Source organism: Bombus vosnesenskii, unplaced genomic scaffold, assembly GCF_011952255.1.
Source record: "Bombus vosnesenskii isolate JDL3184/JDL3185 unplaced genomic scaffold, Bvos_JDL3184-5_v1.1 scf7180000013264, whole genome shotgun sequence".
Classification (NCBI taxonomy): Eukaryota; Metazoa; Arthropoda; class Insecta; order Hymenoptera; family Apidae; genus Bombus; species Bombus vosnesenskii.
The window spans coordinates 4,358,472-4,384,452 of NW_022882924.1; the positions used below are offsets into that span (position 1 = coordinate 4,358,472).

The 25,981-nt window shown below is 27.4% G+C and overlaps 5 protein-coding genes across 8 annotated transcripts; 4 read left to right on the forward strand and 1 right to left on the reverse strand.

Moving 5' to 3' along the window:
• Positions 1-1,213: 1,213 nt before the first annotated feature.
• On the forward strand, positions 1,214-6,376 carry LOC117237917 (protein SON). Of its 3 annotated transcripts, XM_033502362.1 has the most exons (12): positions 1,215-1,684; positions 1,774-2,097; positions 2,239-2,932; positions 3,024-3,175; positions 3,639-3,784; positions 3,886-3,994; positions 4,057-4,211; positions 4,286-4,396; positions 4,468-4,581; positions 5,586-5,814; positions 5,887-6,002; positions 6,085-6,376. In XM_033502362.1, exons 1-12 carry the CDS (start codon positions 1,366-1,368, stop codon positions 6,223-6,225), a joined length of 2,610 nt encoding a protein of 869 aa, XP_033358253.1. In that variant the 5' UTR covers positions 1,215-1,365; the 3' UTR covers positions 6,226-6,376. The 3 variants fall into 3 exon arrangements, with proteins under 3 accessions (XP_033358257.1, XP_033358266.1, XP_033358253.1); XM_033502366.1 differs by lacking the exons at positions 5,887-6,002; positions 6,085-6,376 and adding an exon at positions 5,304-5,413 and having other exon boundaries at positions 1,214-1,684; positions 5,586-5,680; XM_033502375.1 differs by lacking the exons at positions 5,887-6,002; positions 6,085-6,376 and adding an exon at positions 5,351-5,413 and having other exon boundaries at positions 1,214-1,684; positions 5,586-5,680.
• Positions 6,377-6,630: 254 nt separating this feature from the next.
• Positions 6,631-9,219, forward strand: LOC117240251 (protein-serine O-palmitoleoyltransferase porcupine). Its single transcript, XM_033506230.1, has 7 exons — positions 6,631-6,721; positions 6,783-7,126; positions 7,211-7,403; positions 7,492-7,708; positions 7,788-7,894; positions 7,965-8,167; positions 8,267-9,219. The coding sequence occupies exons 2-7, from the start codon at positions 6,904-6,906 to the stop codon at positions 8,707-8,709; spliced, it is 1,386 nt and encodes a 461-aa protein (XP_033362121.1). The 5' UTR covers positions 6,631-6,721; positions 6,783-6,903; the 3' UTR covers positions 8,710-9,219.
• Positions 9,220-10,738: 1,519 nt separating this feature from the next.
• On the reverse strand, positions 10,739-16,152 carry LOC117240228 (dual specificity protein phosphatase CDC14C-like). Of its 2 annotated transcripts, none has more exons than XM_033506209.1 (9): positions 15,658-16,152; positions 15,329-15,550; positions 14,952-15,211; positions 14,554-14,854; positions 14,091-14,460; positions 13,667-13,999; positions 13,458-13,586; positions 13,016-13,264; positions 10,739-12,254 (listed from the first exon to the last, which is right to left on the reverse strand). In XM_033506209.1, the coding sequence occupies exons 2-9, from the start codon at positions 15,378-15,380 to the stop codon at positions 12,212-12,214; spliced, it is 1,737 nt and encodes a 578-aa protein (XP_033362100.1). In that variant the 5' UTR covers positions 15,381-15,550; positions 15,658-16,152; the 3' UTR covers positions 10,739-12,211. The 2 variants fall into 2 exon arrangements, with proteins under 2 accessions (XP_033362100.1, XP_033362091.1); XM_033506200.1 differs by having other exon boundaries at positions 12,977-13,264; positions 15,658-16,151.
• A 1,075-nt stretch (positions 16,153-17,227) lies between these two features.
• Positions 17,228-22,667, forward strand: LOC117240213. Its single transcript, XM_033506175.1, has 3 exons — positions 17,228-21,450; positions 21,522-21,803; positions 21,883-22,667. The coding sequence occupies exons 1-3, from the start codon at positions 17,444-17,446 to the stop codon at positions 22,457-22,459; spliced, it is 4,866 nt and encodes a 1,621-aa protein (XP_033362066.1). The 5' UTR covers positions 17,228-17,443; the 3' UTR covers positions 22,460-22,667.
• A 744-nt stretch (positions 22,668-23,411) lies between these two features.
• LOC117240243 (cell division cycle protein 20 homolog) lies at positions 23,412-25,872 on the forward strand. Its single transcript, XM_033506219.1, has 7 exons — positions 23,412-23,768; positions 23,853-23,989; positions 24,121-24,212; positions 24,297-24,588; positions 24,664-24,961; positions 25,019-25,335; positions 25,440-25,872. The coding sequence occupies exons 1-7, from the start codon at positions 23,656-23,658 to the stop codon at positions 25,766-25,768; spliced, it is 1,578 nt and encodes a 525-aa protein (XP_033362110.1). The 5' UTR covers positions 23,412-23,655; the 3' UTR covers positions 25,769-25,872.
• The last annotated feature ends 109 nt before the right edge of the window (positions 25,873-25,981 follow it).

The following is a 25,981-nucleotide window of genomic DNA, read 5'->3' on the forward strand; positions in this document are numbered from 1 at the left end:
ATCAATGTATAAAGAAATTCATTTTTAACATGTATCACGATTAAAAAGTATTTATCACTTATCATAGCAAATGTAAGTATTTGGTATAGGGGATTAAAGGATTAGAAAATAATAAAATAGAATACGAAATGCATTACAATCTTGCATTTTTATTAAATTTCTCTAGTTAAATATTGATTTTTTGAAGACAGTTAAAAGTGAAGTGCAAAGTGTGGAATTATTACAAATATATTTCCTGTATGTAACAGATCTTTATCTACAATTGTTCCATTCATTTCCATTGCAATTTCTAATTCATGCGTTAAGTAAAGTAAATAATTTATGTGAACCTAAAATAATACAATAAAAATTAGCGTATGTAAAAAACAATTTCGGTATTTAAAAATACAATTACGAATGAAAAGTACAAACACGTTTATTAATATTTCCAAATTTTTAAATTATTATTATTCATATATTGTTATTTATTCAAGCAAATTTATTCCATGTGAAGTTGAATATTGGGTAAAATTGCTAAATTTTATGTAATATTCTAAGATATTCTAAAATTTTGTATATTCAAAATTTACACGCCAATATTATTAATTTTCTATTTATTGCGCCCTTTTTTATACATATGTTAAATGGATTGTCGTATCTTTTTTTGTTTGTTTCTTTAATACGTTGTTACATATACATTTACATGTTCTGTAAAAATCATCAAAATCCTAAAAGCGTTTTTGTAATATGTCGAAAATAGGATACAAATTTCATTAAAGTATGTATGTATATTAAAAATATAACTTTTTTAATGACCATGTATAATAAAAAAGTACAATATCTTTATTATTACCCTTTAAATGACCTTTAAAAGTATACATATTGTAGTCTTAGCATTAGTTGAAAAATAATTTCTGTTAAATTCTGATTTAAAGCATCTAATATTGTATATGTAGCCTTTTGTTATATATACTCTAATACGTTCATTTTTATCTAACGTTCTCATATACATATGTATATATTATGATATTTTTTATTTTTCAAATTAAAGTATAAATATATGATAAATCATACAAAGATTTTAACATGTAAAAAACCTAACGATAAGGATGGAACATACAGCTATAATTTGAATGAAAAATAAAATAACTATATTACTCTTAGGATGATCTATCTCTATTTATTTATGGAAGATACATAAAATGTTTTCTTTCTTCATAGTTTTAATTATTTAGATGTCGCTGTGATTGTTAAAATGGCGACTGTTCGATACGATAGTATGACATAAATGAAATGATAGAATGTGATGGATGCTAATATCTTAAATCGATACAGATTTAAATATTTGTGTTCTTTGTAACTCATTACAATGAATTAATATCAGCAATGGGAGATCTGTTTGATATTGCAAATTTAATTACAACTGTCGGTGTTGATAGAATAAAAATTAAGCCGGAACCCGGACTGCCAGAAAAATCTTCAAATGAAATTTTAACAGAGTTGTTTAGCACATTTGATGCTGAAGAAGAAATAGTGTCATCAGAAAATACTGATCAGCAAGTTCCAAATGCAAGTGTTAAAATTGAGAAACCTATTAAATCTCAGGTCAAGAAAAAAAAAACTAAGAGGAAACATAAGCACAAAGACAAAAAACATAAAAAAAAGTCAAAGCGAAATTCTTCTGAGAGTAACAGTGATCTTGAAAGTAATATCAAAACATTATTAATAACTAGAGAAATAGGTAAGTGTATATATTATTTACGATTAAACATTATTTGTTTTTATAACAAATAGATATTAAAAAGAAAAGAAAGCATAGAAAAAAAACAAAACGGAGACATGAAGATGATTCAAGTAAGTCGTCAGATTCAGATGAACCCAAAAGTAAAATATCAAAACTTGATACATGCAACAATATGAAAAAGAAAGGTTATAATAAAGATAATGGACTAGGAAAAGAAGATGTAGATGGATCAGAAAGTTTTGAGAAATTAATAATTAAAAAAAATCCAAAATTAGAAAATATGTTTACAAAGGAACCCGATAGTCCTCAATTGCCACCTATTTCAAAAAAAATTGAAGATGATCCTGAAGAGCAATTAATATCTAAAGTTCTTGGTTTGTACCATTTATGTTAAAAATGATTTTAAAATATATTGTTGATTAATATACATTTTTTTCATTAAGTCTTAGTTTAAATAAAAAATCATTATCCATATTGATATATATTGCTACTGTAATATCTTTTTCTATACACAGAAAAACCAAAGCAAGGACATCAAGGGAAAATATTGATAAAAGATCTTAAAAATAGTATAGTTTATAATGATACAGTTAGAGAAATAGAAAATAAAGAAAAGGAAAAGGCAGCTCGAATGGAAGATGGTGAATTATCTGATAGTAGTACAGATAATAGAACTCCAACATTAAGTCCTAGTCCAATTCGTTGTACTTCATTTAGATCATCAACTTTGAGTCCAACTTTAGAAAAGGTAGAAAACAGAGCCCCATTGAGTCCTGTAAAAGGAGAAGTAACAGCAAGAAATGATTTAAGATTAATTTTGAGAGAGAAAGAAAAGAAAAGATTAGGAGATGTGGACAAAAGATCAGAAGGAATAGAAAAATCAAAATTGTATATGGATAATGAATACAAAGAAAAAGCATATAATTATAACAGCAAAATTACAATAAACAAAGATAGCAAGCACACCCATAATTGCCATTCTCAAGAGAGAAGAAGATCTGAATCTCGTACACGTGTGAGTTTACGTAGAAGTAAAAGTAGAGAAAGGGATAAACGAAGAGATAAAAGTAGAGATAGATACAACAAAAGTCGAAGTAGTGATCAACGAGAATCTTTGAAATGTAGACAGCGACGAAGACATAGAAGCCGCAGTGATGATAGAAGCAGAGATAAATATGTACGAGGACGAAGTAGAAGTAGAGAACGAAAGTTAGTATTATTTTTTATGACTATATGTATATGTCAATGTATACAGATTTACAGTTACATGTATAATTCATTAATTTCCATATCTTGTAAGGGAACGGATAGAAATTGATAAAAAGAAATTGTTAGAAATAGCAAGAAGAAATGCAATAAACATGATTAAACAAGGTACATTACCATTGGTACAACAAGATAAAGCTATTGCTGCAATACAAGCTGGAGGGAAAACTGTGGATGAACTCACAGGTATATACCTTGATAAAAATAATTATTTTATAATAATCTTTAGTAATTTTATTTTCTAATAATTTTCTTTTATAATGAGGATAGTTGGTCGTGTGGTAGTTCAATAATGAGATTACTCGATGTTGGAACCGTCAAATATATTTTAAAGTAATTAATACAGACTCAACCGTAGATTGTTCGATACAGGTGGTTAAGAGAATGTATGCTAAGATGCTCGGTACTAATTGATTCGCTAAAGATTGTGTGTTTGTTTATTTATACTGGTCGAGGGTGTACCGGTAAATTTCAATTCGCCTTTGTTAGACGGTTACACGTAGCGGTGACATTGTTTTGCCTGGAGTTGGTTTATTATTACATTATGTATATCCTAACGATATTGGTACTCCGAGGCAAAACAACAGCATGGCTCCAATTGTTCCCTAGCTGATGTCCCGCTACAATAATAATTATTTTTTTATTTCAGACTTCTGCAAGTCATTATCAAAATCTGAGGCATTAGGAGAACTTTCAAGTATCTCTTCAGAAGAAGATGGAAGTGAATCTGAAAAAGGTTTTCATCATCCTTTTTTACTAAAGGGTCGACCTAGTTCTATTATCATGAATATTAAGGTAAGTTTAATATATATATATTTTTAAATACATATTGCGTCTGTATATATATTATGTATATGTATTATGTTAATAAATTATTTATAATTATTACGTTTTAGGATGCAAAGCAATTACCAACCAAAACATTCCAAGAAAAAACAATAGAATCATCAAATCAATTACGTTTACAATTTCCTGTATCAAGTGGACAACATCATAGAAAAAGTGGTAATGTTTTTGTTATTATAATCAAAATGATTTTATCATTCAAAACTTCTTGTATATTGCAGAAAATGAATGGATACCAGTCGCCCCAAAGAAGCCAGAAACGAAAAAACAATTTATACCAGCTACTGTCCCAACTGAGTCTTTTCCTATAACACCTTCGACTACATCCATATATCCAGTGCAGTCGGCAGTTTTTTCTCACTCGATAGCAGCAGAGGTATAGAAAATAGATAATTATTATTTAATTGTTTTACATATATACTTGCATTTATATGTACATTATATTTTCAGCCAATAGATATTGGTTCAATAGTATCTCAAAGATTAGCAGCAATGAGAAAATTAAGAGAAAATCCAAATGATGTATGTGCTCAAAATGAAATGTATAGAGCACAAAATGAGGTACTGTTGTATGTAATTACTTAACAAATATTTTAATATTTTCATATATTTGTTATTTGTGTATTACATAGATGAAAACATGGGCTGAGAGTAAACAAATGCCAGGTCAATTTACTGGGAGTACAGGAGCCAAAGTACTTTCACCTGCAGAGCTTACTTCAGGTTATCAAGCCTGGGCTCGTAAGGTAACACTATTACTAGATAATTTATCTTGTTATTTGTTGTTCTATATATATATATATATAGAACATATATATATATATATATATATATATATATATATACATACTATGGGAAACTATTTTAAGCAATTCTGGTAGGAATAATCTAATTAAATACATATTTGTAACCTAATTTATAATTTATAGTACTAATAAGATGATAAATATGAACATTAAGACATATATTGACACTGTTGTGTTATATATATGTACATAATACAATTTCATTTTTTTCTTTTCATATCTTTTTCTTTTCTTTTCTTTCTTTCTTTTTTTTAACAATGCATTACCTGATACTGATATTGCCTGTAACAAGTTTTCAGGTACAGTCTCTATCAAGATCAATGCTATATTCTGATATATAGCAGATCTGATAAGAACTGTAATGTAGGCACAGACTATTTCTTACATAGAAGTAGATTCTGTGCCTGCATGGACACAGGAGCTCCATTATTTTATAGATTTTTGTGTTGTATGATTAGACTATATAATTAATGTAATTATACTTTACATTTAGTATTTAAGAAAATAAATTGTAGGTGTACTTAAAACAAAGATAAGTGTATAGAAATATTGATTACATGAAATTCTTGTATATAATGGGCTCTTGTTAGATTATTGCTAATTATCATCAGCTTCCTATCACAGGATTTCATCTGGAGTTACTGTATCTTTTGTTTATAAAGCTGGGATATTTAGCATTAGTCTGCATCCACCTGAGGGTTTGTTACAGGCACATAGCTACGTCAGAGAAGAAACAACTTCAGCGGCGTGATGTCAAATTTTGATTTTTTTGGTAAGTATTTTCACCCCAAAAATATTAGAATAATGTTAAAAAAAAAATATTAATTGCATATAGAATAACTAAATTATTTTATTAATTTTGATTATATGTTTCTCTCATTTTTAACTTTTAATTTCATTAACATTGTGAAATTCATTATATCTTAATTTAAAAAACTATTTAGGACCAATTAGTATCAGCACAGCCTGTTTCGGGTGGGATGGGTATGGCTTTACTACAGAAGATGGGTTGGCGACCAGGGGAGGGTTTGGGAAAAAATAAAGAAGGTACTCTTGAGCCCTTGCAGCTTGAAGTAAAATTGGATAAACGAGGACTTGTTTCTGAGCAAGACATCGGACAAAAAATAGGGAAAGCAACCAAACCACTAGTACCAGCAATCAAAACTTTAGAAGGTATATTTTAGTGAAAATTTACATATTGTAGCAATTTGATATAACAAATAATTTTAAATTTATATATTGCAGGTAAACATCCAGTATCATTATTAGGCGAATATTGTTCAAAACGAAAACTTGGTGCACCAGTTTATGAATTATGTTTTGAATGTGGACCAGATCATAGAAAAAATTTCCTGTTTAAAGTATGTGTAATTTTGTGCTAATTATACTTGTGTGTCTTTTTTGTTTCTAAATTATGTATATATATCTAATACTGTATCCTAGGTAAAAGTAAATGGAATTGAATACAAACCAAGTGTTGCGAGTCCAAACAAGAAACAAGCTAAGGCAGAAGCAGCACAGATTTGTTTACAAACATTAGGATTGTTACCTGAGCCTAATTCTATGCCTATTACAAAATCTTGAAAGTAAATCAATAATTTTATTAAAGTATAAGTAACAATGTATAAAAATTGTAAATTTAAAAGTATAAGTTACTTTATTCTTTTTACTGTATATAATGTTCAACATTTCAACACATTTCATTTTTACTATTAATTATTTAAATATTTAGTACTAATTATTATTTTAAACATAATTATCATAAAAATATAATGTAAATGAAACAAATAAAATATGTATATCATACTATAAGGATTTTTTTTATTTACATATTTGTTAATAAATGAAATGAAGACATAAGGATATTCACTGTCATATTATAAATTTATGTACCTAAGTATTTCGTATCTTACCTTTTTTGATACTGAATATTCAATTATCTTTATATTTAATAAATTGCTTTTTATCATATAAATGAATTATGAGTTTTTATATAACAATTCGTCTAATAATTATTAAATAAAAAGTGAACTATATCAGAGTGTAGAAGTGATACTGAATAGGTTATTGTTGACATCAGGTATAAATTTTAAAGTTCTTAATAATGTTTAACTTAATATTTTATTTTTTTATTTTTATAGATACTACAATCGTCCCCAAAAAGATTATAATTATCATTTAATTAGAATAAATGAAATGGCATCACGATTGACATTAAAATTGCTATAAAAGTGAAACACCGGCAATTTCATTTCTTTTGTAATGGATGATGTAGAAGTTCCAATTTTTTACGACGATGAAGTTGATTTTGTGGAGCACGAATATTTACAAGATGTGGAATATGAATACGAATATGAAAATGTGGAAAGAGAAACGTTATTTGAATTATATCAATATTGTCTTCGACCTACTATTTATGATACAGTATCATATATATTGCCACTATTTATTTCTACTATAATATTTAGATTATGTGCATATTCTCGTAAGACATATTTTTATAAATGTACCTACGTATATGATAAAGAAATATAAATTTGGACAATTGATGTTTAATCTAATGTTGCAGGACATGTATCACATAGAACTTTTCATATATTATCAATGTTGATTGGTATATGTAATATTTATCGTTATGTAGCAGAATGTTTATATACATTACTAATACTTTGCACGATTTCATATATTACTTTACATATACCCAAAAAATATTGTAAATACATGGGCATATTTTTACCATCACTTTTTATTATAACATATTGGTAAGGTTTAGACAGTAACTACTTTAAATGTCAAAAATATATATGTATATGTAATCAATTTTCATCTATAATTTTTAACGTTTTTCAGTGAATTTACTATGTCATCTATAGTATGGCATAAAATACGGAGTGTAGTAATGACTATGGCAATGAAAACGATTAGTATAGCGATAGACCGATCTGATACAAATGATTTACCTAATATCTTTGCGTATATGGGATATATGTTTTGTAGTGTCACTTGCCTCTTTGGTCCATGGATATCATTTAAAGATTATATATCAATACGTTACACAACTCATCAAGTATGTACAATTGTTATTATTGTACATGTCATATATTTACTATAAACAAAATTAAAAATTTAATATTTTCTAATTTCAGGATAAATGGTGGATATTATATACTATTCAGCATGTATTCTTATCCTTGCTTTTTTTGTCTATTTCAAATTGTTGGGCACAATGGATGATCGCAGAAACTTCTTGGAAGTTAGTAAATATTATTATATATATTATGTGTTATAATATAATAAGTTTTAATATACTTTCATATTTTTAGATGGTTATTAGCTTATAGAGATGCATTATCTTTCAGAATGTCTCATTACTTTATTTCATATATAGCATCCAGTTTATTATTACTAGGAGGATTTCCATCTACATTAAGTACTGTAGTGAAACCATTAAAAATAGAATTACCACATTCACTTGTGCATGTTGTTATTTGTTGGAATATACCAATGCATTTTTGGCTAAAAACATGTACGTTAAACATCCAAACTATTCATATAATTCATACATATTTAAAATTCTATCATTAATAATTTTGAAAGTATTATATGTTTTTATATAAATTTTCAGATATATTCCGTCCCAGCATTAAATATTTGGGAAAGTTTAGAGCTGTAACAATGACGTATTTAACGAGTGCTCTTTTACATGGGTTAAATTTTCAGTTAGCAGCAGTTTTGCTTAGTCTTGGATTTTATACTTATGTAGAATTTCAATTTAGATATATGCTTGCTAATATTTTTGATGCATGTGTTGCATCAAAGCAGTGCACCAAAACTAAATGTACACATGCATATAACATTCACAATTCATGGTGGGTGCTTTTAATAAACATGATGTTTTCTGGACTATCAATTTTTCATCTAGCTTATTTAGGTCTTATGTTTGATACATCTGAGTTACAAGAAACAGGATATAGTTACATTCATACTATTGAAAAATGGTCTCAACTTGGATTTGCTAGCCATTGGGTAGTATTTGCTACATACTGCATATATTTTTTGATCAGATAGTACTAATTGTAAGCACAAATATTTATTTTTAACACATTTCTAATAATGAACACTTAATATTGTTTTTTGTATCAGTAATTCATGTACATCACATATATAACTTATTATTTAACTAAATTTGAATATAAATGTTATTCTTTTTTTTAATAATTGTAATATTCAATATAAGCCGAAAAGTATCTAATAGATTTTTGTAGGAATTATCAACATAAATGAGACAAGCACAAGAATTCTAAAAGTTGTAAAATAGGTAAAATACATGGTTTTTAGTCGTATTAACCATATAACAACTATAAAGTATATTTGAATGTAAGTGTACATAAAGCATAATATCAAATAATTAGTAATAAATCAATATAAATAATAATATACTTAATGTCAAATAACGCTAAAAACTTTATGTATTGTTAAAAAAGACATCAGTGACATATATTATGCTATCAAGCTGATGAATATTATTAAAATTCAACATAATCATAATAGCGAATAAAAGTACTTTTTCAATCAAAATACAATAATGTCATATTTTAATTTTTATTGCTCACAATGAATCATACAATAAAGAACATTATGTTTGTAATATTATGACATAATGTGCTGTATATTGCATTTAAATTAGAAACACTAAAGGAAAAAATGTTTTAGAATTACTTGTATCCTAGTTTTTAATAAAATATATGAAAAATTTTGTATCCAATATCGAATTGCGTATTTAAGGCAAAAATTGAAATTATATGTTCATACATACCTATTTCCCCTTTTCTTCATTTCTCTTTCTCATATAACACACTACATACTAGCAGAACATTATTTATAAACCAAATGATAATCAATTGAAATAGAATACTAACTCTTGTACACGTAAAGTTTCTCTAATATACTGGCGTGAGAGCATATTTTATGTTTTTAATATTAGCTGATCATGATATATACATAATTCTATATTCAACTATATAATTTACAACTGCAAAATTATACACGAAAATTTTGTACATGAGAGATATTTATAATTTTTATTAATAAATCAATTTCTTTTTTCTAGGTAATGATGTTTGTGATCTATTCAATAACTTTTTAATTAACAAAAATGTACTTTCTTTTTAGCCTTAAATATTAATAACATACAATATGTTATTTTACATTAATAAAATATCTTTCCATTATATGTATATCAATAATATTTTTTCAAGAAGTGCGTTAATTTATTAAAATATTCATCAAATTTGTTTGTATATACACATTATACGTATATATACATATTATAAATTATGTATACAATTATATTTTTCTAAAAGATATCTGTAATTAAACCCTTCATATTTTCGACGTATTACATATTAGTACTGACATATTTACTAACTTGTATACATATTCTATTAATAAAAGGAATAAAACAATAATTCTATATAAATCGTACTATGTATCGTGCAGAATCATACACGAACACATTTACACGAGTATATTTCAGTTATTATTCTATTATCGACGCAATGATAAAGTTCACGCAATTCTTTTTACATATTTAAAAACTTAGGGATACAATAATATTTTTATAGTATTATTAAGCATATTTTTCAAAATATACTCTTATCAAATTGAGATTTTCAAATGTAGAGTAACATTATGTGGCAAAGAATACAGATAGCATTTAGTAAAGCAGTTTAAATAAAAATAGTAGACTATGAAGAAGTATAAAAGTCACGAAAAATATTGATCAAGTTAGATGTTTTGTTTTGTAAATACTGTTATAATTAAGAACATCCAAAAGCAGTGATTTTTATCTAGAAAAAACAAAGCGTGAAAATATATAAACACTTATAACAGCAACAATTTATCACCTTATTTTTATATTTAACAGCATTTCGAATATTAAGCTTACATCCTCTATTTACACTCTATATAAGGCTACAAAATGAAAGTTAATATACATAACTGTATCCTCAGATTATTTGAAGAAATATGAAAGTTTAGAATTATTTTTAATTGGGTTTATATTAAACAAATGTAATAAAATTGTTAATAAACCAAATCGTTTTTTCAATATATTTTATTTCATTTGTTTAAACTATCTGTTTTTTTTCATGATAAGATATGATGACAAGAAGTTTGTATTGCAAAATAACTTTAATGATATTTTTGAAAACGGGTAGAAATAAATGACGTGATGCTGTGCAACTCAACAACTTTGTTTCATATAGCGGAGTCACACACTCATGTGTACCGGGGCTTAATAACATTTTCTACACGTTTTGTGTTAAAAACAATATAAAAAGGTAAAGATATAAAATAAGATAACCTGAAGACCCAGTTAAAATTGTTACATATTGTTAGTATAATTATACTGATCATATAACTTCATGTCATGTAGCACTTATATAAGTACTATACATAAATTGATCTCTCTTACATTAGGATTGCAATTTCTTATTAAAGAATACTATATAGAACAGTAATATGATTAGCACAATAACAAGTTTCTACAATCTATCTAGTTACAAAATTTATGATCATCACAAAATGTTGTTTTAATTTAAAGTTTAAAAATCTATTTAGTATACATAATATTCTTCTATAATTCAAGAATTATGTATGGGTGACTTTACCTTTTACATTAAGATAAATAAATTATGTTAATTACATAGTTATAAGTAAGAATGCACATATTGGGATTTTAAGTTTCTATTCATTTCATTATTTTTCTTATTGAATGTAATAAAACTTATAGTTCGTAAAAATAATTGCCACATAAATAAACATTAAAATCAAATTTAATAATTAATAATAATTCAAAATATCAAAAAAAGGAAATGATGATAAATGTTAATCGTTTTATACAAGTTTCTGTATACTAGTTCTTGATAACATATTGAAAAATGCTGATAACATGATTTAAAATAAATACAAAAATTCTACATAAGAGAGAAATTACCATTTTGACAATAGTTACTATTCTTTTAATAAAATCGAAGTTTGAATAAAATCAAGTAACACATAAATTTATATTAAAAGAGTAATAAGTAGACAAAGTGGAAATTTTCGAATTTAATTATTTGAAGATATTTATCCATAATATTATTTTTTCTGACCAGCAGAAAGATAACATAGTAAATCAAATTTGATAAAATCATATTATTATATTTTTATTTTATTTATCGTTCAATGTGTCGCGAAATAAGGAAGAATCTTTAAAAGCCACAAAGAGAAAAAATTGTATGATTATAAGAAACTTATAATCCAACGTTTCAAATATAAACATAAAATATAACTACAAGAAACCATACCTAAACAACCTACCAGTGAACCATAGAAAAAACTATGATAGCAGCTGTAGATCTACTTGATCTTCGTTGATCGCGACAAAAACAATTGTTTGAATTGAAGATTGATGATTAGTATGATGTTTTTACTGAATGATTGAATTTAAACGATGAGATCTTCTGCGATGTCGAGGTGCTTGAGCTACCGGACTGTCTTCTCCAATGCCATTGAGAATATCGGTTAGTCATCTGATAAATGCAGTTTTATAACTTTTGGTCGTACGCGCACTGCAAGTCATAGAAAGAATAGAAGCAATTTGTTAGCAATTTTAGCGTTGCTTGTTATTTAAGCTTTAATTGTACATTATTTAATTTCACAGAATAAATGCTACATAAATTTGTATTCTTGTACTATTTAAACATGTTCTGTATCAGTTCAGCAAAAAGTTCTTATGTATAAAAGTTAATAAATATATCATTTCATTCTTAAAGTCTGATAGTCTCTTAACCTTTATACTGTGATATGACTATGGTTGAAGATAATAACACAACAAATACGAAAAAGAAAAATTAATTTTTTTTTCAGATTGGAACATTTCCAAAGAGTTGAAAATATTAATTATGCAATGCAAAGGTTAAAAATTACTCTGTAATAAATTGAATAAATTTCTTGTCAATACATGCATATTTTAAATTAATAAAAAATTCATGCTGCATGCAAATTAATGTTAATGACAAATGTAAGGTTTATATATATAGTTTTACATCTTTCTAAATATAAATATATACAATAAATTATGATTCCTAGATAAAGTAGACAATATATACAGCTAGTTATATGAAGTCTTGTTACAGTATTGTCTCATACAGTATTGTTCATTTTTAAATATAATATAATGTGGAAAAAAAACTCATTTAAAAAGTGCAATCGAGAATTGTTTATGAAAAGAACTATATAACTGTTACTTAATTTGTTTAGCCTTTTGAAAGTAACAGTTACAAAGACTTACTGTCTTAGAGAATGATAGCGATTTACTCGATCTGCAGACCTGAGGATCATATTCATGCCTCGCTGCGGTTGTGTTATCAAATTGTTTGCGGACGAATTTGTCGATTGTGTTTCTGTGATACAAGAAGTTTTGATACTGGCCCTTGTCACTGGTTTTGATACAGGCATCGTAGTAACACGAGTAGTGGAAGATGTGTTGTTGCTGATATTGTGGAGCCTTGTTGTTGGTTTAGTAGACTTAATACGAGGCGGAGATGGTTCACATGTACTGCTGACTAGCCAACTGTTTCTATAATTTTTAGTATAAACTTTAAATAAATTATATATTGATATACTTTTAAATAAGTTCGTATTTACTTCTATGACATTTATCAGTTAAATTGCAAAGTAATCTAGCCAAAAGTGGAATGGGCAAAAAGATTAGTGTAAATAACTTGTGAATTTCTTTCTTTTTTAAATATATTGAATACATTTTAACTAACCTTTTAGCAATAGTTGTCGTAGTAGATCTAGGGAGAAGTCTTTTTGTAGAATCTTTTTCTTTATTTCCAGTTAATGTATTAATTGTATTTTTCTGAGTTCTTGTTTGTAATAATGACCTTAAGTATGGACTGAAAGGATAATATTCATGTATTAACTACAACATTCTGTATTTTCACAATAAGTTAAATTGTATTATTATGATTTTTACTTTACTACTGTTGATGGTCTAGTAGTTGTGTTAAGAGAAGTATGATTTGTTGGTAATCGTTTTCTTTTAGCTTTAATTTGATTTAATTTATCACCCTGAGTTAAGGTTGTATATTTAGTTGTGCTAGTGCTTGCATGATCATCTAATGTAATTCCATCCACACAATGCATTATTCCCGAAACATTATCTTGCACCACATGAGCACTTTTTAAATTGGATAAGAATGATGTTTTCGGTCTACCAGTTATAGAATATATACCGTATTCATGAACTGGATTTTCATTTTGAGGTTGTAGTGGCTCTTTTAATAAAGAATGAAGATATGCTTCTTTCCTAAAATATAAAATTATTAATCTTTCGGTGTCAAAAGATGTATTTTTAAAACACAAGCTGTAAATATTGATATTTTAATAACGATGCATACTTTTCCAACCATTCCTGTTGATGTCCAATTACAGAACCTGGTCTACATATTCGTATCCATGCAATTGTTTCATGAGCTGTTAAGTGATAATGTTTCATAATGTAACAACCAATCAATGAACCTGTTCTACCAAGTCCTGCTCTACAGTGTACAGCAACAGCACCACTTGCATTCTCTGCTATTTTAAGAAATTGCCGCATGATTGAATCTGTTGGAGTTGAACCATCAATAAAAAACAAATCTTTATGATCAAATCCTGCATCTGTGAAGATTGAAGCATCATAAATTTTTTTATTAAGACGTATAATTGTAGTTACATTATTGTAATGGAAATATGTAAAATATGATTCTGGTGCATGAAGTGGATATCCTGTAAAAAAGAAAAAATAAAGATAATAAATTATAGAAATGTAAAAAAAGAATCATAGGTAGAATAGGTAAATTTATCTAAAACTTAACTTACCATTTTCTATTTTAAATTTAGCATAAGGACCACAAAATGCTATAAATTTACCAGGAACAATCCAATTTAAATCTCCATTTTCAACTCTTTCAAAATATTCATATTCCTTAACACAAAAATCTTGAAAATTAAAAAATCCAAGTTTGTGGCACTTATATATGGCACTAAGACATTCAATCAAAGATATTTCAAACCAAGGTGTACCAACAGAAGCATCCCGAAACATTATAAATGATGGATTGTCAGGACTACTATTTAAGCAATTATATGCTTCTTCTGCTGTACGTTTACAATACAATATCTAAAAAATATATACTAGTGAATCTTATTTTTCTGAATATGTATAATAAATATATGTATTTAACAGTGTGAATGAAATTAATATAATAACATCTTACTGCATAACTTCCTATAAGAAAAGCAGCATTGACTCTTTTTGATGGATCCATTGTTGTATAATGTACTATCTTTTTTCTTCTCAGAGTTACTGCTTTAAGTTTTTTATTAACCTTTTGACAATAATGATATAACATAGCAAGATTCAGTGGACCAAAATCATCATAGAAATTTTCATAGATTAATTCATCATCGATACTGAAATAATGGATGTTTGGAGTACTCTTTGGCTTTGTCCTCAATGTTATAAAATATAATCGGTCTACAATATAAGCAAAAAAATATAAGTGATATTTTAAAAACATTTAAATAATACATTACTTGACATAAATTAAGTACTATAATAGCATATTATCGTATATTTTTTTTAATTTCATACCTTTTATGAACTCAGATGCACATACTAGTAAGTCATTTGTATCCTCCATCATTGGTTCTTATTTATTATCTGATATTGTGAATACCAACTGAGTAAGCCTGTCATCAGCGTAACCGATATAAGAAAGGATACAATTTAATTAACACAATCAGAGATCATAAATATAAACACACAGAAGGTTAGAATAGGTGTAGTAAAGGTAAACTGGATCCATCTAAGTACCTACACACGGTTACATTTGCATGGTATGTGTAATACAAACGAATTTATAATTATTATGACGTACGCGAAAATACGATATGTACTATATTAAAAAAATGTTTACTTACCTATGCGACCGTTACAAGATTCAAACTTGGTCAATGAAGAAATAATGATGGCTGATCAGTTACGTTGTTGAGTTCTTCCGGTTATATTGTATATTCAAATATACGATATTTCATAAGTATCATGCAACTTCTTTTTACTATTCAAATATAACCATTTTATAAAATATCAGCAAGATGTTTATTTTGTATATATATTAACATCATTACCCCCTATAAAAACGAAAAGTACTTTTCAAATACACTGCCATTTTCGTTGCCTTGTAATATCAAACTTTGATGACGACGTACGAATTCAATGTCTAGAACAAGAAACATTGTAGACGTTCACTAGTACTACAAATGCCTCATATAATATTTAAAAACTCTGAAGTTAATATACAATTAATGTTACATGTTTATAGCACAATTACGTCGTGATGATTTTCAGTTTTTATTTGGTGAGGACTAAATGATTATTTCATTAATTACAAAACAACGCACTTTGTTAAATAAAAATTCCCTACATTTTCCATAGTCACGCTATTATTTGAAATGAAGTTGACTTTATGCTTATCGATATATGCATAAGGTGCACGAAATTTTAAATCGTCTATACATATACGAAACATATATCTTCAATCTTCTTCGTTAGTTTAATCATCACTTGAATCTTCTTCATCCGGTAGAAATGATATGACAAGAAGAAAATTGGAATTCAAAAGCCAGGAAATAAACTGTTCAGAAAATTTTAAGTTTAATTATTAGCAAACGTAATAAATTAGTAATTTATCAAGAAATGTACCGTAGATGGTTGATCTTAAATAGCTCACGTCTTAAAAATAAATAATTCATAAATATTTTTGAGAACGTATTCTCATTCCCTGATTGACATGTTATACAATGTTGTCAAGTACGATGATGGAACGTTTTCGTCTCGACTGGAGATAGAATCAGTCTGGAGGTAGAATGAAGCCAAGAAGAGGAGGAGGATTCTAGATTCAGGGAGGATCAAAGCAGAATCTCAAAATTAGTTTTTTAAGAGTTATTTTTGCATCCTAATAGCCGTTTTCAATTTTTCACTCATTTTGTCAAGTAGAGCGGTTCAATGCTTAATAGTACCACCGTGCACGTGGTACACTACATGTAGAATAACTTTTAAATAAACGTTAAGTTTATAATACTATATATAAATTATCATTAGTCCTTTTTGAATTTGAATTAAAGTAATTTATATTTATATCGTTCACAATGCATTTTATCTAAAAAATGTTTACGTATTATTATGTTTTTATATTAAGTTATATGTTTAAACAAAAACGTGAAACAATTATTATAAATAATTGCTGTGATAATCTTTTCTGGTAGTGTAATACATCGCAAGCATAATTTAACTCTAACCAGTTATTATAACCACGATCATTTAAACATGTCTCGGCATTTGCTAGGAAAAACTGTTCGAAAATTGAGTCATGAAAAATCAACATGGAAAATCAACGAAGTTTGCGTTTTTGCGAGACAGACAGAGATGAGTAGAGTATCTCTGTCTCTGTGCAAGAGATTCATAGCATGTCACGCATGCACAGAACGCGAATCTTCTTGTCTTCCATCTTGATTTTTTACAACTAGTCACCGCTCAGTTTTCGGACGGTTTTCGCCAGCTTTTGTAGAGATGAAATTTTCTCTCTTCTTTTGGTGTATGAATGTTGAGAGCTGTTTATGTAATTGTGATTATAGCTACATTAGACATGTCGCCGTTAGTAACTAGAAGGCGGTCGTAGTTTGGAATAACGTTTTTGACATTCACTGAATGAAATTTGGACAGGAAAGGGAAAAGATGGAGTGTAAAGAAGACATTCAGAGGGATATATTTTCGACAGAACGTATGATTTCCAAAACATTTATATTTTCTGAACCACATGTACTTAGTCCTCCTAGACCTGTTAACCCTGGGATTTATTTTGAACAAATATCAGATGCAGCCAATGTTAGGAGAAATTCATTTACCTTTGCTATGCCAATTTTAGCAACGCAATCTCATAATCAAGATATATCCACTCTTCAATCGGATATATATGAAAAGCAATATAAGCCGAAAATATCAAGAAATTATTACAAACCAGCTGTTAATGTATTTGCTCAAGCACTTAAAGATACTGCAATGTTTGAGCAGTTAAAAAGAAATTCCAGGTCACAAGTTACTAAAATTAATCCAGAAAATTCAATAACATGCACAAATGTACCTCAATCATTACTTACAAAAGCAACAGCAAAACGATATTTTATTCAATTTGGGAATCTTTTAAAAATTACTATTCGTCCCAGAAAACAAATAATTACTGTTATTTATACTACTAAGGAAGAAGCAAATATAGCTTATAGTAAAAGTGGTGAATATTTAGGAGAAAAATTTAATGTAGAATGGACAAAATTATCCGTTCCACCAAAATCTCCTACAAAAAAGAAAGATTTACAAAAAAACAAGATTTACAATGTATCACAAATTGTATCTAATTTTTTTAAATCATCTGACGATGAAATTAAATCAGAGTTAGATGCTATGACAAATCTTGAGCATAATTTACATAGTAGAAATAATTTTGATGAGACTTTGGCTAAAAGACATAAAATATTACAGTCGAAAAGTATGTCAAAGTCATTTACAAGATTAGAGAAAACATCTGCAAAAGCTGAAAAACTTAAAGCTGAAAGTCAAATATCTGATTTATTACCAAATGCTAGTATCGAAGAATTACAAAATATAATTCAACAACCTGCATATACCTCTGAAGACAAGTATAAGGTATTAGAAGCAAGAGATCGACTTATAAGGATGAGGCAAATTAAATCACATACATTAGCAGCAGCTAAAATAATGATTGGAACATGTCCTGATATGTGTCCTGAAAAAGAACGTTTAATGCGTGAGTCAAAAAGACAAGTGGCATTGTATGAACAGCTTGAAATCAATGAATATAGAATAAATCACATGGTTGCAGTTAAACAATATTCTAGATCTTCTGCAGATCAAGAAGAACCAATGGCACATGAATTGAGACCAGTAAAATCTTTAAAAATGACTATGAGTTATTTACTTCACGAGATAGTAAATCTTTGTGACCAACAGGGTACAAACTTGGGAGAATGGTATCATTTTTTATGGGATAGAACAAGAGGAATTCGGAAAGATATAACACAGCAAGAGCTATGTTGTATTGATAGTGTAGAGTTAGTTGAACAATGTGCTAGGTTTCATATAGTATGTTCAGAGAGACTTTGTGCAGAACAACCATCTGTTTTTGATAAAAAAATTAATTCTGACAATTTAACAAAATGCTTACAATCATTAAAGTACATGTATCATGATTTAAGAGTAAAAGAAATTAGCTGTAAAAATGAACCTGAATTTCGTGCATATATTATTTTATTGAATTTAAACAATGGCAATTTTATGTGGGATTTGCAAAGACTACCAAACAACATACAAAAATCATCAGAAGTCCAGTTTGCATTAGATACATATTCTGCTCTTGAGTCTAATAATTATTATAAATTCTTTAAACTTGTTCAGGAAACTACATATTTAAATGCGTGCATCTTACTCAGATATTTTTATCAAGTGAGATTAAAAGCATTATCAGTATTAGTCAAGGCTTATTGCAGGACTGCGTCGACAGCATATCCATTATATGAATTAATAGATGCTTTAGGTTTTGAGGATGAAAATGAAGCTATATATTTTTGTGAACAAGTGGGATTAAATGTTTCAGAAGATGGCTTACATGTATTATTGAACAGACATAACTTTACCATGCCTGTATTACATATAAAACAAAAAAGAGCATGCAATTTAATAGACTCTAAAAGAATTATGCAACGTTTATCTATTGGAGAATGTATAGCAGGAGGAAAAATGCCAGAAAAAGCTTATAAGTATCATAAACCTCACAATAGTTTTGATTCACGTGGTTACTTAATGCCTGATTCTATTAATGCAGAAGATCAAAATAAAAGTATTGTTTCTTCATCAACTGATCCATATGAGTTTATAGATGAAGATATAATGCACAATGAGCAATCCATATCAATGTCTGAGAAAAGTCAAAATAATAATGAAAATGTGCTTACTACTGAACACACAATTACATTAAAGACTGTTTCAACCACTGAAGCTAATACAAATCTTTTAGCCATGAAATCCAATGCTAATACCTCCTGTGTCTCTAAATCTCAGACACAAATAAATAAATTTCAAATAAATACAAATTCAGAATTAATAACATCAAAGATAGGAAATCAGAAAGATTCAAGGATATTTAGTTTTGTATCAGCACAACAATCAAATGAATCTTCCATTTTGTCTAATGTATCGAATGTAACACCAACAACTTCTAAAACTTCTAATTTATTCTCCAAGCAATTTGAACCTCCATCAGACAATGATATTACAACAGTAACAAATAAAAGCATATTTTCAGGGATGTCACAAGGAAATATATATATGAAAAATCCTACATCTTCCACAGTATTTTCTAGTACATACTCGAATGTACAAACTATTTCAAAATCATCAAACATTGTAAATCCTGTAACTCTCATGGGTAAAACTATACCAAATGAAACGTCAAATTTCTTTGTAAAAAGGCAAGTTCCACAAGAAGAGAAAACTGGAAAGTTAAAATTAGAAGAACAAGAATCTATTAAAAGGATGCAAGAGATTAATGATATTGCAAAAGACATATTAAACACTTTAGAAACAGAACTAGTACAAGCACATTGTTCTGCTATAGTAAAGGAAGAAACAGATAAGATATATATTTACAACACTTTTAGCGAGGATATCAGTAATGAAATTTTTAACGAGGTAACTTCTGAAATTTGTGATAATTTATTACAGAAGGAAATTGTTAATGCACGAAAATTACATGAAATATCAGTGAAAATAAAAAATAGAGTAATTGTAAAATATTTCAATAAATGGAGATTTAATGCATTGAAGAAAAAACAACAAAGAACAGCATTAGAAAATACACCTGTATGGTTGCAAAAACATACTAGCGAACAATGTGCAAAATTATTGTACACTACGGAACAAGATTTAGTTATTAGAAGCATGTGCAAAAAGTACAAAGAGATAAGAGATATTAAATATTATTCTGAATCTTTAGCACCAATTACTGTTATAATCCACATTGGTATTAAAGAACACTTGAAATCTTTAAACATTGACATACATTTCAATTGTTATTGGAAATTAATTATTTCTTGGCCAAACTTACATAACAAAACAATTTTATGGCATTATAAAAAAATAATGAATCAGTATCTTTGCCCTGAGGATTATTCTGCAGATCCTATTATAAAATTGTATCAACCAAATCAAAGTGAAACATTACATATTTGTATTAGACATTTTGAAGGCCTGATTAGTAATCATCATTTAATAGGATCAGATGCTCTTTTATTTACAGCAGATGCTTCTGAAGAAATTAAATTTATTGTAAAACGTTTAACAAAAATTGTGTTATCCAGAGACAGGCTGATGCCTATACCACTTGTATTTCTTATTTTGGGTGACTCAACATTTCAAACTCAAGATAAAGAAATTATTTCTACTTTAGAACAATTTTTGAAATCTGGATATCTGTCAGTGTACACAATCATACATGAAAAAAATTTAAATGAGAAAACAATTTTAAATTTAACACAAAGTGCAATTCTTTGGTTGTCCATTAACAAATCACCTCAGAATCCACTAGAAATGGATTATTTACAAAATATTTATAATACTTGTTTAACAGAAGACTTATGGCTAAGGTATTGTAATTAAAGAATATTAATTATTATAAATTTATGTAATTTTTTATAACATTTTGTAATTTTTACAGAATATATGATAATTCGTTCTTCAATGAAAAATTATTACATGCTCTGGAGAAGCCTAAATTTATAATTGATTTACATAACGAAGCAGTTTCTCATGTAATAGACATAATCTTAGACCCTGAATCTTTTATGTATACAAAATTTGCCCCAGAGTTTAGAAAGTTCGTTAAAAATCACTATATGATGCCATGTAGTTATGAACATTTTGATGATGTTTGGAAAAGTGAAGAGTATAAAGCAAAATTAGAAAGAGTAATGTCTAGCTTTAAGTTGCCTCAGTGGAAGTAAGTAGTATCATAAATATTTTATATTATATTTAATACTGTTTTCATATTTAATTCAATTTATTAATATGTATTCTAGGTATCCATGGCCTATAAATAATAGTATCATACTTCATCAATATATAACAAATTATTGTCAAGAAGCATTATTTACTTCTGGTGATGAAATATCTGATAATATATTGAGTAATCTGTTTATTACAACTGGAATTTCAACTGTGTCGAATTTTATCGATGTATTGTTATATGTTATTAAGCAAAAAATATATCTTCTTGCTAAAGATTTGAAAGTAATTTACAATAAGAATTATTTGAAATGTTTTCGAACTTTACCATGGTGGTTAAAGTCTAATCTATTAACCGAATATAAAATTGTACCAAAAAATATTAATGTTCAAGAGACTGAAAAAGAAAATAAGAAAACAATCGATATTAATGAACCAGCGGTAAAGAAACGGAAGTTAAATAAATTTCAAGAAAGCAAGTATGAACTTGAACCATTAGCAACGTTTTGTGAAAATAGTCGTAGTCAAGTAATGGAAGTGCACCATATTTCAAAAAAAATTGAAAATCGTTTGAAAGAACATCAAAAACAAAGCTACTTACTTGAAGAAAAGTTAAAGAACGCTTTGTTAAATGAAAAGAAGTATGTGTAATAAGTTGTAATGTATAAAAAAGTTAAAATTATTTTGATCTTTAAAAATATCTACAATATTTCAGAAATTGTGTTTATAGTATTATACAAATAATAATGTATTCATGTATATAAGCAATATATAGAATAAGACTGGAAATATTGTATTGTATGGTACACAGAAAGTGTGATTCCTTATGTAAAAATAAATCAAAATGTATAGATAATTTTTTTACTAAAGGTTTAATTTCCTAGAAAATCGATTTTGCATTTGCCCTATCTCTTATATCATAGCTAAGATATGATTCAGATAGATAAGATAGTACACAATAAATTTTCAACATCAACTGCCTTGAAAACTTTTTTGGATATTAAGCATCTTTTCCGAATAGAATGTATATGTAATAAGTGCGGATAAAGTAAAAATATTTAAAAACTGTAAAATAATTCTGGAATTATAAAAATGCATACACTTTATAATGTCTTACATATATTCTCGTTGTGATTATTTATAGATTAATGTAAAAATTAAAAAGTTAATGTATTTACATAAATAGAAATTGATTGATTTTTATTTGTTTTCCTATATATTTCATAAAATAATCATATAATTTACAATCTTATGACAGTTCCAATTTATAAAGCAATTTTTATAATTAAAATAATAATATGAATTTCAATTTGAATTTTCAGAAACTTTTATATTACATCTTTTTTTGTAAAAACTTTTATATATTTAATTTAAATCTAAATATATTATATTACACATAAAAAATAAAAATATAAATAATCGTAAATTTATTTCAAATTATTTTCTGTTCAATAAAATTGATTACTGTTCTATGTTCATCGTGGTTCATTCTTGAAAATGCTCCTTGATTCGTAGTGCGGCCTCTATTGGAGAATTATTATACAAAGACTTTTAAATTTTAACGGACTTTGTAAATATTGAGTACCTTTAGCTAGTACTTATTTACTCATTCGTTTAAAATCCATTGAGTTGTGTGAATGGAGAATTTGGTGTTTCCTAACGCGGCATTATAATATTTTTTCATAATTCTATATATTAATGCTTCTTTTCGTTTTACAAGTAAATTTGTCGTTTAATAAATCTTAACTAGAAGTCTAATAATTTAATTGCTTAAAATGCAATAATATTACAAAGTATTTCATATTTTTAAAATAAATCATTATTGGTTAATTTTAAACATTTTCATCATGTCTCACTTAAAATATATGAAAGAAATAAATAATCTAACTCGCATGGATGAAACTATTAAGGGGCCACTTCCGCGTTGGCAGAAAAAATGTTTAGAAACATCAAATTCCAGGTACTACTTTATTAATTCATATTTATTTTATTATTAGAAGCAAAATAAAATATATTTTATTACTAAAATAATTCATGTGTACAGTGTCAACCTTAGTATTAATTCATCACGAAAAATTACGAACGGATCATTTGCAAATAGTACTACAGGAAAAACACCAACGAAAAAGAGTGACACTCGAATGAAGAAAACACCATCTAAAACTTCTAAGAAATCTCCAAGTATGAAGTCACTTTTATAGTTTAGAATATCTATAATATAGAAATAGAGTAATTGTTGTCTACATATATAAATAATATACAGTGATATATAGAAACAGTTCTACATAGTTTTTTAAATATTATCTAATTAGGTCGTGCTTCTACACCAGCTAAGACACCTAGTGGTGGTGATAGATTTATTCCTTCAAGAGCAACTACTAATTTTGATCTTGGTTATTATAAGGTAAATGTATATTATTTAATATAAATTTTATTATCTTGATATAGTAGATAGCAATATTTTAAATATAAAATCTTTCAATTTCAGATTCAACAACAACCAAATACAGAAAAAAATGAAGAGAAAGTAGACAATATAAGTCCTTCCAAAAGGGAAATGCAGCGACTCATGGGAGAAAATTTACATGGTGGTGATATTAATCAGATGAGAGTTTTGTCTTATCAAAATAAAGCACCAGCCCCTCCAGAGGGTTATCAAAATCCATTGCGTGTTGTGTATAGCCAAAGTAAAACACCAGCAAGCATAAAAGCTTCTACAAGATATATACCACAAACTCCTGATAGAATACTGGATGCTCCAGAAATTGTTGATGATTATTGTAATATATGTTTAATATATAGATGTTTAATATATATTGTTACCAAACAATTATGAAAATTTGGAAACATTTCAGATTTAAATTTAATTGATTGGTCGGAAAATAATATTCTAGCTGTAGCATTAGGTGCTAGTGTATATTTGTGGAATGCAGCAACAGGGACTATTGAACAGTTGCTTGAATTAAGTGGCAATGATTATGTTTGTTCTGTTGCATGGATTCAAGAAGGTCCCTATTTAGCTGTAGGTACTACAGTGGGAAATACAGAATTATGGGATTGTAGTCAAATAAAAAGAGTACGTGTAATGAATGGTCATGCGGCCAGAGTAGGTTCTCTTTCTTGGAATTCACATGTTTTGACGAGTGGTTGCAGGTATGAAATTTCATAATACATATTGATGACAAAATTTTAATTATACCCTTTATATAGAGCAGGACAAATAGTGCACCATGATGTTAGGCAAAGGGATCACTTAATATCAACAATTAATGCACATGCTCAAGAAGTATGTGGTTTAAAGTGGTCACCTGATGGAAAGTATTTAGCAAGTGGTGGTAATGATAATATGCTTCAAATATGGCCATCAATCTCTGTACAAAGTCATACAAACACACAACCAATTTATTCATTAAATCAACATCAAGCTGCTGTAAAAGCACTTGCATGGTGTCCTTGGCAGAATAATATTCTTGCTAGTGGAGGTGGTACTGCTGATAGAACTATACGATTTTGGAATTGTAATACAGGTGAAAAAAGCATCAATTGTGTATATTCATTGTACACAGTAAAACCAACAGTAATAACAATTCTAATGAAATCAAAAATCTTTTTACAAATATTTATTCAACAGGTGCATGTTTAAATATGGTAGATACGAAGTCACAAGTATGTTCTTTGCTTTGGTCTACAACGTATAAGGAGATTGTATCTGGTCATGGATATGCACAGAATCAGTTAACAATCTGGAAATACCCCGCAATGACGAAGGTCGCAGAACTTACAGGTCATTCTAGTCGCGTTCTACATTTAGCAATGTCTCCAGATGGTACTACAATACTTAGTGCAGGAGCTGATGAAACCTTAAGATTATGGAAATGTTTCCTACCTGATCCACACAAGAAGAAAGATACGAATGAAATAAAATCTGTTGCGTCTAGACTTAAGCAATCGATTCGATAATATTTTTATACTAACAGACGAAGTAATTTACTTCTATATATTACTTCTTAATCAAATAAATGACTAATAACTCGTATTTTAATAAATGTGAAAATTAGTGATATAATTTTTTATGTTATTATTTATTTTTTTATTAATATATTTAAAATAAAAAATCAATATTCATAACTTAAAATCCCGTCGCAAAATGGTTGTTACCCACGTGCATTTATG